Source organism: Leguminivora glycinivorella, chromosome 7 (assembly GCF_023078275.1).
Source record: "Leguminivora glycinivorella isolate SPB_JAAS2020 chromosome 7, LegGlyc_1.1, whole genome shotgun sequence".
In the NCBI taxonomy this organism is placed as follows: domain Eukaryota; kingdom Metazoa; phylum Arthropoda; class Insecta; order Lepidoptera; family Tortricidae; genus Leguminivora; species Leguminivora glycinivorella.
Genome location: NC_062977.1, coordinates 24317206 through 24333626, shown reverse-complemented (window position 1 = coordinate 24333626; position 16421 = coordinate 24317206). Strand labels below are relative to the sequence as shown.

The 16421-nt window shown below is 38.4% G+C and overlaps 1 protein-coding gene across 4 annotated transcripts in view; it reads right to left on the bottom strand.

Moving 5' to 3' along the window:
- Positions 1-16421, bottom strand: part of LOC125227746 (nuclear receptor-binding protein homolog) — a 94421-nt gene that overhangs the window by 10021 nt on the left and 67979 nt on the right. For all 4 annotated transcript variants that reach the window (XR_007177219.1, XR_007177218.1, XM_048132059.1 and 1 more), the window contains exons 2-3: positions 1176-1400; positions 606-736 (exon numbers count right to left, since the gene is read on the bottom strand). Coding sequence is in view for 2 of the 4 variants with exons in the window: in XM_048132059.1 (XP_047988016.1) it covers positions 606-736; positions 1176-1400 (356 nt within the window). In the remaining 2 variants the exon portion in view is untranslated. The remainder of the gene's footprint in view (positions 1-605; positions 737-1175; positions 1401-16421) is intronic.

Sequence of the window (16421 nt, the reverse complement as noted above, 5' to 3'; positions counted from 1 at the left end):
GGGATAAGGGCAAGCGAATGATGAAGAAGAAGGAATGAAAAATACTGTCGTGTACTTAGTCAAGATGTAGTGCTGGCGGAAGCAGGTGGCAAACCGTGATGAGTTAAATAAGAACTAAGTATCGTGGTATATATGCACTGGGACTCAGCAGTGGGACACAAAATAAATAAAATTGCAGTAAACAATTATGCAAAATGTAAGGCAATGTATCAATAACCGTGAAAGCCGTACGTCATTGTCCAAAGATGGGTGTTATAAAATTGTGCACACGAAAACAAATATCGTTTGAAAGAAAACTAATAATATTATGCTCGATTTTATTCAATTCTTTGCTGTTAAAAACGAACCTTAGGTTGTTTGCGATTCCTGGTTGTAAATATTGAAGATATATCAAGTCTGACTTGTGACTTTTGCGAGCATGACCACATAGTTTTAACAAGTTTTAATATTTCAAAGTGCAAAAAGTAATAAATGTTTGAGAAATAAATTTCGATTCAAAAGCAATTGGCATTTGTCAATAGACTTTACAAAATTAAACAAAACTTTCAGTGTTTTTTGGAATCTAGTGAAAAAAGAATGGAAAAGTTTTTAAATAGATTTCTTACCTTAGCGCAGATAAAATCTGTGTACACCACCTCTTCCACGCCTGCAGTGGAAGCCGTTTGACATTCCGTTTCGTCCTCTTCAGGAACTGTTTGAGAGAGCCGCATGACATGTATTCTGTTATGAATATCACCTGCAATCAGAAAAAAATGTGTGATATTAAGGGGGTTTTTAGCATTTTGACTTTTAGTTCCGGTTCTAAGAGCAGATTTTAAGACACATTTGTACAAAATCTACATCTAATTTATTCTCTAGGTCAGGTCTTGTCCAGCCAGTGTCTTTAACTCCTCTTTAGATAATTCGACTCGACCTCGACTAGTGTAATGACAATTTACACCTGAACCTGAGCTAGTAACTCTGGGCTTGTTTTGAGGATGATCTTGCCTTGGCCTTGAAGTTTTTCTTCTCAGGGAACTATCTCCTGTCTAATACCGAAGGAACTTTACTATATTTAGGTGCTCCAGCCTGGTCAGGTTATCAAAGACCACCTGTATCTTGTCCTCCTGGGCTTTGAAGTTCTTCGTCTTTAAAACTACATCCTTAAGAAAGGAACTTATGATTAAGTTACTTACTCTGGGCTTGTCATTGTGCGTATCCGTCCAGTACCGATGGAACTTGACTATATTTGGATGCTCCAGCCTGGTCAGGTTATCGAAGACCATCTGTATCTTGTCCTCTTGGGCTTTGAAGTTCTTCCTCTCGGAGAACTGAACCTCGTTCCAGACGACCTCCACGCCCTCTTCTGTGTCCATGGCGAGGTGTGCGCAGTCGATGCCGGGGACATCTCGCTGTTCCACCTGAAATGACAGAGATAAATAGTCAGGAATCGGCTTTAACACAGTGAAAGCGACTCAAAAATAAGTATCATGTATTTATCGAGGTACCTATACATAAATGATGAAGACAGATTTATTGCATAAAAGAACTCTCGCATTTGCTCAAAGTAAGAAGGCCAGAGGCTCACTACTGATCAACCGACCTTCTGTAAGTGGACTACGAGTAACTATAACTATGCGAAAAGTTACATACAAAACTGCTACATCTACATGATAATGTAAATTTTACGGTTTAAACCAAAAAGCATGCACATTTGCGACATTGCGAAAACGCCATTTGTTTTTGATTAACTTCTGATTAGTTTCCTAATTTGAATACCTTGTATTAAACAAAGCTCAATCGCATTGGTTATTCAAGGCCACACGGAACCCATCTCATAAGCATTGCCAGGGCACGCGAGACTACTAGGGTTAGCAGACTTCTAGATTCCAATGCACAATTATAGAAAGCAAACATTGGATGTTTGATTGTCTTATTTCCAACATACAGAGAGAATCCACAATAAAGGGATGAGAATATTTGTTCTTGTTCTTTCTAACTGACAAAGTGTTCCGTATTTCATCTTCACTCAAGTCTAAGAAATACGAAGGAAGAGTAAAGGTTGAAAAACCTTCTTTTTTTCTAACGTATTAGTATAATAACATTTCATGCTTGCATACACCTTTCTCTTTGTCTAGAATAGTAACTCATCATCATCATTTCAGGCGTTAATCGCCCACTGCTGAGCATAGGCCTCCCTTCGTGTACGCCACTTTATTCCGGTCCTGGGCTAATCTCATCCAGAAGTGCCCCGCAGTTTTTCGAATGTCGTCCACCCAACGAGCCAACGGGTAGTAACTGTATCATTAAGTAGCTTCGCAATATAATCTAAAGCTGTCGTGTCGTTTAAATTTTCTATGTGAAAACCCTGCGACAATCAGTGAATCGAGCAATCATTCAATTGTGGCCATTTAGTGTCCCCGTATCCAAAGGTCTTATCCACCATTCTCATACTAAGTATCATACTACGTTTTGCGTCTAAAGCTTATCAAACCACTGAGTGAAAGAAGGTCTTATGTGACGTAGTTTACAGAATAGGTCTTAACGGTTTGGATGTAGGAGTATGTTAGTAGGGAATATACAGCAGGACTGGTTGAATAGATGGGAGTTGTTCCGTTTTGATTCGTTGATGATATGATTGGTAATGAAACTGCGAAGTAGTGTTTGATTTGAAATAAAAATAAATAAAGGCTTCCTCTATCACACATATCATATAACTACAATATCGTATTGGATTCATCCTGTAATGATATGTGTATGCGTAAATGAAAATATACATACATACATACAATCACGCCTGTATCCCATAAAGGGGTAGGCAGAGCACATGAACTACTCAAGTTTCAGTGCCACTCTTGGCAAAAAGGGGTTGAAATAAAACGAAATTGTGACATTGCAGTGACAGGTTGCCAGCCTCTCGCCTACGCCACAATTGAACCCATATCCTACAGTCGACTTCTACGACACCCACGGGAAGAAAGGGGGTGGTGTAATTCTTAACCCGTCACCACACCAAATGAAAATATACAAAGGAAAGATTATCCTTCTATTGATGACCCATTGGTAGGCCTAGATGCTGCACATAAAAACCGTTCAAATCTCAGGCACTGATTAAGAGACGCGATGATAGCGCGAGCGAGTTATAGTTCGTCGCCGAGCGATGAACTATAAATCGCTCGCTGTCTCTTTTATTTACACGGGAGCGACTATCTTTTGTTCGTTTCTACTGCCGATAGCTCATCGCTTACTCGCTTTTGATGGGACCAGTAGTAGTGTCACCAGTGTCTCATGCTCATACATCGGGGTTTTGGGAGCGGGAATGATTTACACTAGCCCAAAAATGGTGAAAACGATAAAAGATAAACATTACTTTAATATTTCTAGGTACATTTGGAGCCAGTTACATAGTTAAATACATATTTCAGTAATTCAAATTACTATAAACAAAGTTACACGAATTCATTCCCGCTTCCGAAACCCCGATGTATGCTCATGCTCCCTTTATCGGAGCTTGGTCCTAATTGTCATGAATGTCGCAAGTTCTCGGTAACATTAAGAACCATTTCAATACAAAATACAACGAGGAACGTTTTTACACACATTTCTAAGAAATTCACTTTTACTCTTACTCATGACGTTGCTTCTCAAACACGCCGATATACTTAATAATCAACTTTCACTGGTGTGATCATGACACTGACGATCTTCGGTCATCATATATGCATTACTAGCTTTTACCCGCGGCTTCGCCCGCGTAATAAAAGTATTCTTATTGAAACGTTTACAAAAAATAAGATTTTCATTTGGATCCGTAGGTTTCTTTGTAGGTACATCTGTCCGCGATTATTTCGATTAAGGTAAAGCGGGGCAATTCTCGACTGGAGGGCCATTGTAACTGATCTATTTGCTGTACGGTCCGGTTTTGGCTGACTGTATCTTACACATATTAATATTGTTTTAAAAGAAATTCATGCAATGATTGTAGAATTGTTACACAGCGACCACAGCGTAGGTGCGAATATGTATGTATTTTACCTATATAAATATTTATACTGGGGAAACTTCATACAACCCACATAGCCAGTATCTCGATGCTATGGTCGGTAGGGTAAAAAGTACTTCCTTGCATTATCGCTTACAATTTTTTCCATTTTGCTTATACTTATTGCAAAACAACGATCTTCTTACAGCACATTGAATGTAATAGTTTACGGATGCAGGATACTCGCCGATGCCTACTTACTAATACCTTCCCACTGGGCCACCTGCATTTTACACTGCCTAAATATCGATTGCCGACCGATTATTCCGACCCCAATCCCTGTTCTTATCCCCGTCCCTATCTCTATCTTTGTCCCCGTCCCCGTTCCGTCCCTGTCCCCGTCCCTCCCCTATCCCTATCCCCGTCCCCGTCCCCTATTTTTATCCCTATTTCTATCCCTATCCCGATCCCGATCCCTATCCCCACCCCTACCCCTACCCCTACCCCTATCCTTATCCCTATCCATATCCCTATCCCTATCCCTATCCCTATCCCTATCCATATCCCTATCCCTATCCCAATCCCTATCCCTATCCCAATCCCAATCCCAATGCATATCCCTAACCCTATCCCAATCCATATCCCTATCCCAATCCCAATTCCAATCCCTATCCCTATCCCTATCCCAATCCCAATCCCAATGCCTATGCCTATCCCTATCCATATCCATATCCCTATCCCAATCCCAATCCCTATCCCTATCCCTAATCCTATCCCGTTCCTGTCCCTGTCCCTGTCCCTGTCCCTGGCCCTGTCCCTGTCCTTGCCCCTGTCAAATTATCATGCTAGGAGGTGAACTTTGAAAAATCCTTTCTTAGTGCTCCTCTAAGGAACTTCCGTGTCAATTTGAAATCTCTTGAACCAGAAGTAAAGATAAAAACTAAAGCTATACTTATGGCTATTTTGGATATTTTAACCCCATTGCACAATAACAGGGGAGAAGATTTCTTTTCCAGCTCATTAGATTTAAAAATCGTTGTATTTATCGTGATCAGCGACCCGATAAACCATAAAAACGATACCCATATTGTGTTTTTGACTTTACCACCTTTGCACCCCTTTAGGGGTCAAATTTTCAAAAAACCTGAAACATGTATTTAGTCATATGTCTTTAGGAATCCTCCTGTGAAGTTTCGAATAAAATAGTCAAACTAATCTTGTTTCCCCATACAAACTTTGAACCCCCATTTCACCCTTTTAAGAGGAGAATTTTGAAAAATCCTTTCTTAGTGCTCCTCTACGCCATATAAGGAACCTATGTGCTAAATTTGAAATCTCTAAGACCAGCGGTTTCGGCTGTGTGTTGATATGTCAATCAGTCAGTCAATATCTTCTTTTATATATTTAAACCCCATTGCACCACAACAGGGGAGAAGGTATTTCACTTCCGCCTCGTTAGATTTTAAAAAACGTTGTATTTATCGTGATCAGCGACCCGATAAACCATAAAAACGATACCCATATTGATTTTTTGACTTTATCACCCCCTTTTCACCCTTTTAGGGGTTAAATTTTCAAAAAACCTAAAACACGTATTCAGTCATATGTCTTAAGGAATCTTCCTGTGAAGTTTCGAATAAAATAGTCAAACTAATCTTGTTTCCCCATACAAACTTTGAACCCCCATTTGACCTCCTTAGGAGGTGAATTTTGGAAAATCCTTTTTTAGTGCTCCTCTACACTATATAAGGAACCTACGTGCCAAATTTGAAATCTCTAGGACCAGCGGTTTCGGCTGTGCGTTGATATGTCAGTCAGTCAGTCAGTCAGTCAGTCAGCTTCTTCTTTTATATATTTAGATTGTGAAAGGATAAGATGCAAATTTGTATTTTGTACTCAAGTTTGATGAAACAGTCACTTAAGAAGTGAGACTTTGAGACTGTCAAATTGAAAAGATGGTATGGTTTTTGAATAATTAAATATGTTTCAACGAGTAACATTTCGTGGAATGATAATAATGATGATCGATTAAAATGATCCTGTGTCTCTTTCTTCTTCAGCGGAGCGTAAAGAACTAAAGACTGAAGACGAAAGGAGCTATGATTGATATTATAGATTGACGAGATATTAGTCGCCATAGCTTAGTAGCTTACACACTTTTGGTGGTACTAGTGCCTAAGTTGACTTATACTAATTGAAATGAAACAGTTCCAAAAAGGGTGCGTGTTGGGTTGGGGCCAGAATCGACCCCTTTATCGAAACCGGAAAACTTTTTTGTATAGAACGTGGCCTCGTTTTCGATTTTAGTGAGGTAGGTCAAAGTATTAGGTCAAGAAAAATGGGGCAAGAATACAATATTAAGGATACTGTGGAACTATTTAGTAAAATTGTAATTGACACAAAAATACTAGATTATCTTAGTTTCTGCTTGGTCGTATTCGTAAAAATTTCAAGAAATACTTTTTCTCAAACTTGCAATGAAATGTTGTCATTACGTACTCCCAATTAGGTCGGGAAGTACTACGTATCTGGTTCGTTGAGTGAGGATTATATGTAATGGAATTTCATAGAATTTGCAGTCTTAGGCCTGCAATGCTCGAGTCATTTGTTTCTAAACGTCAAATTCTGACACAACGCCACAGAATAAATAATACTTAGGACAACGTCATCATCTGAAGAAAAAAAAACATGCAAAACGTTTTACATAGACAGTGGCGGCCCCTATTAATTTCTACTCATCGGTTAAAAGGTTACCTCAAACAGTTTTAAAAAAAAGTTTAGCGCGGAAATTAAAAAAAATATATAATGTTTGCTCGGATTTATCAAATATTTTATCAAGAGTTTTTTCAAATTTCAAAATGAGTTCGGACTAAAGTAATGTGGATGTGGATTTAAAGAGTAGATACGCCTCCGGAATTGCGAGCAGAGGCAGAAGTAGACGTGAGTAACTTACTGCCCCCGAAATCCAAAGTAAGATACATGAGTCATGACGGCGTATGAAAATTTCTTAAAATGGAAGGTTTTCAAGGTCATTATTTTAGCCTGTTTCATTGCAAGTTTGAGAAAAGCACTATACATTCCTCGCCGTGAAAAGGGCTTACAGGCTTCGTATCACTATCCGGCTGAGCGTAGCGATAATACCTCACCATGTAAACCCTTCTTTCCCGGCGTCTGACGTAATGTACTATTACATTCGCAAGCATCCACAATCGCGTAAACACGCGCTTTATGTCGGTTTTTATCTCATTTTTTATGGATTATATAATTACATATACATACACGCATAAGGTACGTCACAGACGATATTTTTAGCTTACGACAGACGCTAAGATTTGCAAATATTTACTCTGAGACCGATAGGTATTATTATACACAAGATCCGAACCTCCATCAAAATGTTTATCAAATAATCTACTCTATAATGTTTTGTATAAGGCTTCGATTCCTTGTGTAAAATTGAGATGGAACGTTTCCTTTAGAAAATGTACTAAGAACGAGTTATAGTAATAGGAAATAGTCTGCATACTTGTATAAATATAAAACCTGTAGGGTGGGTAGATGGAATCTAACATGTTTAACTTGTTGGACAGCCAAGGTCCTTGCAATATCGGGACGTGTCCTTTGCCGGGCCAGAAACAATTTCTATACACACCAAATTAAATTTACATAGGTCTAACAGATTAACCTATTAAACGCTTTGTTCCGTATCTGTCACCGTTTAAAACCGTTTAAATTGTAATTAACAAAGTGAAGGTTATTAATTCAGTAGAATTTTTTTTGACAGGTATTAAAGTTGGAAATCTAGCAAATGGTTTTTATGAGACTTTAGGTTTAAATAGACCAATTCACATCACATTTAGGGCAATCAAACTTGTAAGGAAACTACCTCTACACGTCGAATGCTCACCAACTGGGGCCCATTTCTCGAAAGGTACAAGCCTTGTATTACAAGTGTGTTTCCATGACAACCCATACGATTTGACAGTTCGCGCTCTTGTAATACAAGGCTTTGTACCTTTCGAGAAACGGGCCCCTGGCCGTTAAAAGTTGCGGTTGGGTTCTAAAACTTCTAGATTTGCAGTCTTGCAGTCGATCTGTATAATACGGCCTTTAATGCCGTAGGGATAGAATACAGTCAAACTCAGTTAGAAATACACAATAATTTACAACTCTAAGACATCTTTCCAAGACACACTTCATTAACAAGACAAAAGTTTCAAAACTTCGAACCGGGCCATTCATTCAGACAAGAAACAAGGACAACGAAGAATGAATGAAAGCTTTGATGAATTACTGAATGAGTTTCAAGTTGGTAATCGTAGTGATGAGCGGCACTTGAAATGTTCCCGAAATTATAAAGGAACTTTTAGGTAATGATTTGGTTTGAAAGAAAGCTTCCAATGAATCTCAGTTAACTTTCAAGGAAAAATAATGCTGCAGAAAATGACAGTGAGCAACACTACAAAAAAAATACAAAAGCCTTAAGAAATCACCAGAAGAGAAGTACTTGTGTGGTGACACTGGTGACTGACCAAACCAAAGCACGCGTCTTCGTGCATCAAACGATCATCTAGGTACGCATAGCATTTAGTAACTGTCATGAGTAAGTGCGATTGAGAACAACTCATAAATCATATTTAATTTCCTTCCATTTACAAAAAATAAAAGAATATTGCGTCGTCGTCGACGTCAAGAAAATATCCCGAAATTTCTTGGTCGACCCATCACTAGACGTTCAACTCAATTAATAAATTAATTAACATCTAACAAAAAAATCGCGAACAATACCCAATTGAATGTCTGGAAAGAAGACAGGCATATCTGGGTCGCGCTTTCAGGGAACTCTCGATTGATTCTCGGAACTCTGCAGTTGAACGGTTGAAACAATACTCCTAAAATATTACGCCTCACAAGACAGTGATGATGATGATGGATCCTCTCATTAGGGACATAGCTCTTAGAAGAATTTTCCAACTTTTCACTAACCTGGGCGACCAAGTAATTCCAAAAGGTTTAAAAGAAAGTAAGCAGTAGGTGGTACAGTCGAGTTCTTAAATAAGTGTAAATTTTTTCACCTTATTGCATAGAATTAAGGTGAAGAAATGTACATAGATTTATGAACTCGACTGCACTATCGAACCACCTGAATTATGACCCACTAGCATAAGCTCATTTTGCCAAACCGCCTTAATGTAAGTAGATCGAAATTCGCTTGCAGATTGGGTTTCCTTGGTGATGAACTTGTTATCATTTTATTAGACACTGACATGTGTGTAGCGACATAATTTAGTTAGTATTTAAAACGACCTAAGTGCATTATAAGCGATAGACCTTACAGGTTTGAAAGATTCAAACGAATTATCTGCCAAGTGGGTCATGAGTCAGTTGGTTCGATAGTATTTTGATAAATATTGGGGTCTTTTTGAGCTCATTGACCTGTGTCAAAAAATCAGGTGGCTAATTGTCTCGAAACAAAAGACATGCTGGCTTGGTCTTTCAGAGAACACTTGAATGATTCTCGGAACTGGCCTTGCAGTTGAATGGTGAAACAGTACTCCTGAAAGCAAAGATGGCATCTTTCAGAAGGAGCATTTCGCCGAAGTGTTGCTGACAATGCTGACTTTGCTGACATATAGATGATAGCTAGAAGTTTTGTGTGATGGTATAATGGGATCATGCAGTATGTTTGAAACATTATTGTGAAATGAAAACTTTTTAATTTGGTTTTACAAATTACCGCTTAGCAAGTTGAATCTAAATTTGATGATTAAAACCAGTCGAATCAATGTACCTACTGTAGTTTCTGCGAAAAGAAAAAAAAAAGTCGTAAAATATGTTACGATCTCTTTCCACACAGAAGATGCTAGTGAATATTTTATGTTTTATACTATTTAAAACGTGCAAAAAAGTTTCATCGATAATTTGTATTATTGAAGGTGGCAGCGTAACTCATGTCGTGCTCTATGAAAGTACTAGTGTCCTGAAATGAGGGATCTCGTGAAAAGTTGTCTATACGCAAAAGACAGACAAATTTATAACACTAGGAATTAGACTCGGAAACTTGGCAAGCTCGAAGCTGTAACAAAGGCAATTTATGAAACGGAGCAGTTTGTAAAATATGAAATATGAACATTTACTGCTGGTAAATAAACGAGAGGAGTTTGTATATGAGGAAACTAAAGGTGTTGTAAATGAGAAGCATGTTTTAGTACAATTTAAATATTAGTAGTTTGAATTACGAAGACAGGTATTGCTGGGAGTTAAGTGTGAAACCCGTTAGTTTATGATAACTAATCAAGCAGCAGGCGCGCCAAGTGCAGACCTAGCCAAGGGATTGTGGCTAATCTATTAGTTAAAGAAGATATTTTATTAAGGTATGATAATGCAATGAAAAATGACATATATAACCACCACTTTCTTCGAATTTTTTTCTCCACTTTTTTCGAATGTTGATGATAAAGTCAGCGTTGACGAATTATAGTTTATCTATGACGGGGTTGAAACAGACAAACCAGAATCAAAATACTATAAAAATGGTAATAATGAAACTAGGTCCTTACTTTACATGTTAAAATGTAAATGAAGAGAGAACTAATTTTATTTTTATTTTATTTTTATTCATAATAATTAACACAGCATTACAGATAAACCAAAGCACTGTGAAAATACATATATGATTCCTATATATACATAACGGGAAAAAGTTGACATACAATAAACTAATAAGGCACAGAAGAAGGACGAACATCCATCATCTCGCTGAACCTCAGACATTCATCACGTACAACCATCCATCTACTAGCAAACACATCACATTAAGGCGCTGATGCGAGGAGTAAATTCAAGCTGTGTAATGCTCGAACAAAAGGAGAGTTCCTTCTCGACACTGTTCGGGAACTTGGCACTGACAGAAGACAGCGGTTTCGAGGCCAAAACTCAAATTTAGACGGTATCGGGACAAGCAGCCGTACTACTTGTGGTGTCAATTCGACACAGTCAGAGTCACCGCGTAGGATGGTACAAATTGCATTGAGAAGTGCCGAACTGCGTCTTACCTCGAGTGAGTTATATCCCAGCATTCCTAACAAAAATTTGGTGGGATAGAGAAATGGGTAATAAATTGAAGAAAGACGTTGCAATCGATATCAAAAGCAAATATGTTTTTGCTAAAGAAGATTCTGTTCATTTAAACGTTTCAGCCACCTTACAATGTAATGCAAACAATAAACTTTATTTACAAGCCAGCTTTCAAGATAAAGTTGAACAAACACACACAGATGTAATTAAAAGCGTGTGACGAAATGATAAACACGGAGATTTATTATTCATTAACGTCGGTGGCGCCAGAGTGTTGGCAGTGGCAGCGGGCGCGCCAAGTGCAGGACTAACCGAGGGATTGTGGCTAATCTATTTGGCACGGGAGAGGTATAAATTAGATTGTTTGCATGATAATTTACCGTATTTAAACTTTGACGGGCGTTTCAAAACAGTAAAGGCAGTGCGAGGTAAAAATACATTAACAGGCTACTGAACGGCGGCACAGGGCGCAAAAGTTTTCATACCATGGAGTCGTGTAGGTAGTGTTATTCATTTTGAAGTCTAAAGAGATTAAAAAAAAGTCAGCATTTTATATTTAATATGATTTTGTTCCGTGGCAAAGAGAAGTTCTATAGCTTTGTTTTAACGTTCTGAAACCTTGTAGACGCGAATAAAGCTAACACCAACAAGCTGAAGCAAACTCGTGTACATAGTCCGGATTTAACAACGTTTTATGCCTATCGTGCGAAAACTGTTAACGTGATGAACTCCATAAGCACAAGGTGAAGGTATACATAAAATTCCTATCGAAAATTCATGGCCACGACCCCGACATTGAACCGATTTTATCGAGCAGGCCTCTTGAGCATACTACATTCCAAAAGGCACTGGTTCCAACGCTTGCAACTTGCGCGTTCAACTTCAAATAGATTTTTACTAAGGGCCAGTTGCATCAACAGAGGTCTAGCTAGTGAAGTAGTGACCTTCCCCTTCCCATACAATAAAAATTAGCGAACGCTTTAACGATACGCCTCTAGAGGTCACGAAAGATTGGTTAATAAAAGAACCCTTGCTCGCTATTCCAATGTGAATGCACTGCTGAAAATCAATGTCAAGAACGCATGTATTTCTGTACATCGCTGGCGTCAAAGACAACGCTGATCTGATTTGTTTGAAAGCTGCGATGTATCTCGCCTACGCTCTACGTGTGATGTGGTATAAATGAAATAGTCTCTATACAATGATTTTTAAGTATATAATACATTGTAACTACGGTGCACTGTGGCGGTGACGTGTTCAACTGTTCAATGCTTCTCTCGCGTCTTCAATGATTAATATAAAATCTATTTATAGTTGAAATCTACGTCAATTTACTTTCGCTATAAATTGGAGTTGGCGAAGCGAGTAGAGATAAGGAACGTTAAATTTATACATTTAGAATTGGCATGATGAACCGCTATTTTATACTGTTTTGATCTAAGGATGAAATTTAGCGGAAAGGAATTAAATTTAATGCCATTTTAACTATAAAACTCCCGTGAGACTCATACATATTTAAAAATATTTTAAGCGGGTTACTCACGTATTAAGTCGATATAGCGTTCGACATGACGGTGACGTCGCCCGCGCCGCCGACCCCCCCTGCGCCTGTCCTCAGCAGCCGCGCGCACCGAGCAAGCGCCCGCAGTATGCGTCGCGCTCTCGACATGTAAAGGCGGGGTGTCGCTACTCTTGAGAAAGGCTCTCGAAATTGAGCCGAAACATGTCGAACGCTATATCGACTTAATACGTGAGTAACCCGCTTAAAATATTTTTAAATTAATGCCATTTATTTAACTTCAACTGTAAGTATCGTATTGTGAAATTTGTGAACCAATTACTTTTGCCAAACTCTTGTCAATTCGATCTTTAAATTCGAATAAGACTAAAAATAATGTTTATGGCCTATTTATTAAAACATGAAATTATCAATTTCGTAACTTCTGGGAACAGAGAAATACCGTCGGAGAGTTTACAAAATTTGACATTGTATTATTGTTGTACAGACCGAAATATTCCTTAATTTTCTATAAAATTTAAATAGGTAAATGGATCTATTGCAAGTGGCATATAAAAGCTATGCTCTAATTGGTGTGCGCACATCTTTAGGCCGAGTGCACAACGTCCGGTGTCGTCGACCCATCGCACAAAACAGGAAAGACACAAACCTACACAATGCTCATATTGTAACCGTCTTTTTCTACAGCATGCACTATTCGCGACAGCTTTGGCTACTCTCCAAATATCTCACTAGCCAAAGTGACAATCGCTGACGATACGTCGCGATAGAAACGCAGTCTGGCTCTGTCGCGCGAATACAGAAGAGCAATAGGGAGAACTAGGAAGCGCGAGCGATTGTGATTTGTCTAGTAGCTTGAATCTGCTTGTCAAGCAATTGCACTTCTTATTGCTATGAGTTTATTTGCTAAAACAGCATCAGTGTTTACTTGGGTTTCAGTTTCTTTGAGTTTAAAGATACATAATAAAATTCTTCCTGAACTTCGTCTGCACTTGTGCAATCGCCATCAGAAATATCGGAGCTGCCAAAGCTACCACAAACATTGGAGCACGCACTCTAACGTCTCGACAAAGAGGATTGTTCCGATATATGTGAGAGCCTTGGCAGTTCCGATGTATCTGATGGTGGTTGTAACAACTTTAAAATGCCGGTGCCTTGCCTTATTATCGATCAATTAGGTTGGAAGATGTCCAAAAACTTTCAACATCGGCATTGTTTACTTTGTTTTCAGTTACTTTACTAAATGAGACGCATTTAAATGGGCGTTTACGAACTTAAATGTAATGGATTTTAAGTCTGTTTTTGTCTCTTTAGCCATGTTTGGGACGGATGCTGTAACTAACATTACAATCTGTAATATCTTCAGCAGTATTGACATAAATGTTGTAACATTTTGCGGTTGAAATACGAAACGGTAAGGATGTTGCGTTGGATTGGATGTTTGTATTTGGGACGTTCTGTTTGATTGATCTATTCATAGTATTGCGAATGTTGACATAATAGAATTCATTCCATGCTTGAATGAGATTTTGATAAAGCTAGCGGTGATTTTATATGACTGAATTCTGACTTCAGAAGTCGAACCAAATTGTCTAACAAAAATCTCTTTGGTGTTTGTGAAGTCTTAAGCTTACGTGACTTAACTTAACCTACTAGTTTTGAAAGTCTTACTTCCTATCTGATATCAAAGAACATTTTCAATTTCAGTATTCTTCGTACGAGCTTGAACATCCTAATCAGCAGGACTGGCACGTGTCAAGGCGTATAAATTAGTCTTAAACATATTCAGATAAAGCGTCATAAACGGCTGTGATATCCAATATTTATTGTAGTCTATTATTGCCACATGCTTCACAATGTTTAAAGCTTATCTAAACTGAACTGACAGTGTGTGTTCGACGTGTTCGTATTATGTCAAATGGTAAGCTACGATTTAAGATCGCGTTCAGATTGCGACTGCACTACTGCAGTATACGTCGGGGAAGCGGGGGCCACGCGATAACACCTGACCTGACCTATCTCTTTGATTAAATTTTGGTCATTTTATGAATCGAGTTAGTAGTACATCGACTTTCTCTGGTAAATATAGAGAAAATAACACTTTCTACACTCTGTTTGTTCTTCTTCAAAAACCCTAATAATATGGCACCACATCATCAAGATAATGATCTTTGACCCAAAAATTCAAATCACAGTGCACTTCACTCCGTCAATCAGCATAAAAATAAAGCCTAATAAGTTCATTTTATGTCCAGCTACTGTAGCGTCAGTCTGGAGAGATTCGGAACTGTTATGTATAGTTGACAGCTTTGCAATTGTTCTCCCATAAGAAAGTTTGCTCTTTGGACTAAAAGTTTCGTTTGCGTTTTGCGAATAAAATAAAATAATAAATTTATATTTATTTACTCTACAACTTAAAAATTATATGAAACGACAGCAATGGCGAGATGAGGGGATGGAAATGGGATGAAAAAGGAGGACAGCGCCGACGCCAAAAAACTGAGATAAGGGCAAGCGAATGATGATGACCCCACAACTATTTTAATGGTGCTGAAGTCGCAATCGGATTGTAACCTTTAGGCAATTATGATATGTGTCAACACTTGGTCGTAATGTGTGAGATTCTCAGCGGTCTCTGGCTGTTATACGAGCTCGTAAAACTCGCATAAAACAATCACAATTCCTAATGCGAGTGACTAATTTATATAAGAGCTGAAGGACATTATGAGACTACTGAATCTCTATAATCTACAACTTGGAAGTAATAAATAATGAATATGAAATAGTTTTCTAAATAAGTCGTCTGTTAGCTTTTCTAAGGGCAATTTCACAAGTTGTACGTGATTTAGAAAAGCGAAAATTACACACACCTACACTATTTTCGCAGCTTTTCTTTGCAGTTCAGAGCCGCTAGTGTAAATTTCTTTCATAAACGTTACCATTCAACTTTTTGACAAGCAGAAACGTCTGCAATCGATGCCACTAGACTTAGGTTTTTAAAAGGCTTTGTTTTCAAAACGCCTAGCTTGGCAAGTTATTCTACAACAAAAGAAGGCCTTCACGTTACGTTTTCAAAGGAACACTAGAGGCACAGACCCCAGAGATCAGATATATCGGGAGCGGCCATTGCTCACACAAATAATTTGATTATTACATGAACACGATTCTATTGTCTACTAGGTTTAACACCTACCTAACCTAGCCTAGGTTAACACTTTAACAAGTGCGTGTACATTTATTTTTGAGCAATTTGGGCGCTCACATACATAATGGCGACTGTACTGGCTGGCACGTGATCGTTTTGTACCGAGATGTCATTAAATCGAATCGATCCGATCAGCAACTCGATACTGAATTGTGCAAACAAGAGTATCTTATTACGACCGCACAATAGACTGTTGGCTCGATAATGAATCGATTTGTAACGCGGATGATTTTGTAGTTGATATCGGCACTATACATATATTCGGTAAAATATTCTTCTTAGAAAAATATAAGATTTGATCGAAATTATACATTCGTGACAGATATTTTAAATATTTAATGCAAAGTTTATTGGCTTTATTGCATCTCTATTGGCGTGTTTAGAATCCATTGAGAAGCCTTCCTCAGACATTTACCATGGATTAGAATAATATCGCAAATAGCGATTGTGCCGATGGTATAAACGTGATAAACCTAATAAGACCAAAGGAGTACTATCGTACAGTATGGCCACTTCCGCTCCCCGCTGAAAGTGCCGCCCACCCCCTTTCGGTTACGTCACAGTTACCGCCTGTCAAAAACGCGAACAGTCGACCTATCATATTTCACTCATACAAGCATAGTACGCGTTCACCTACACGAGCTTAGACTGTGTGCTAT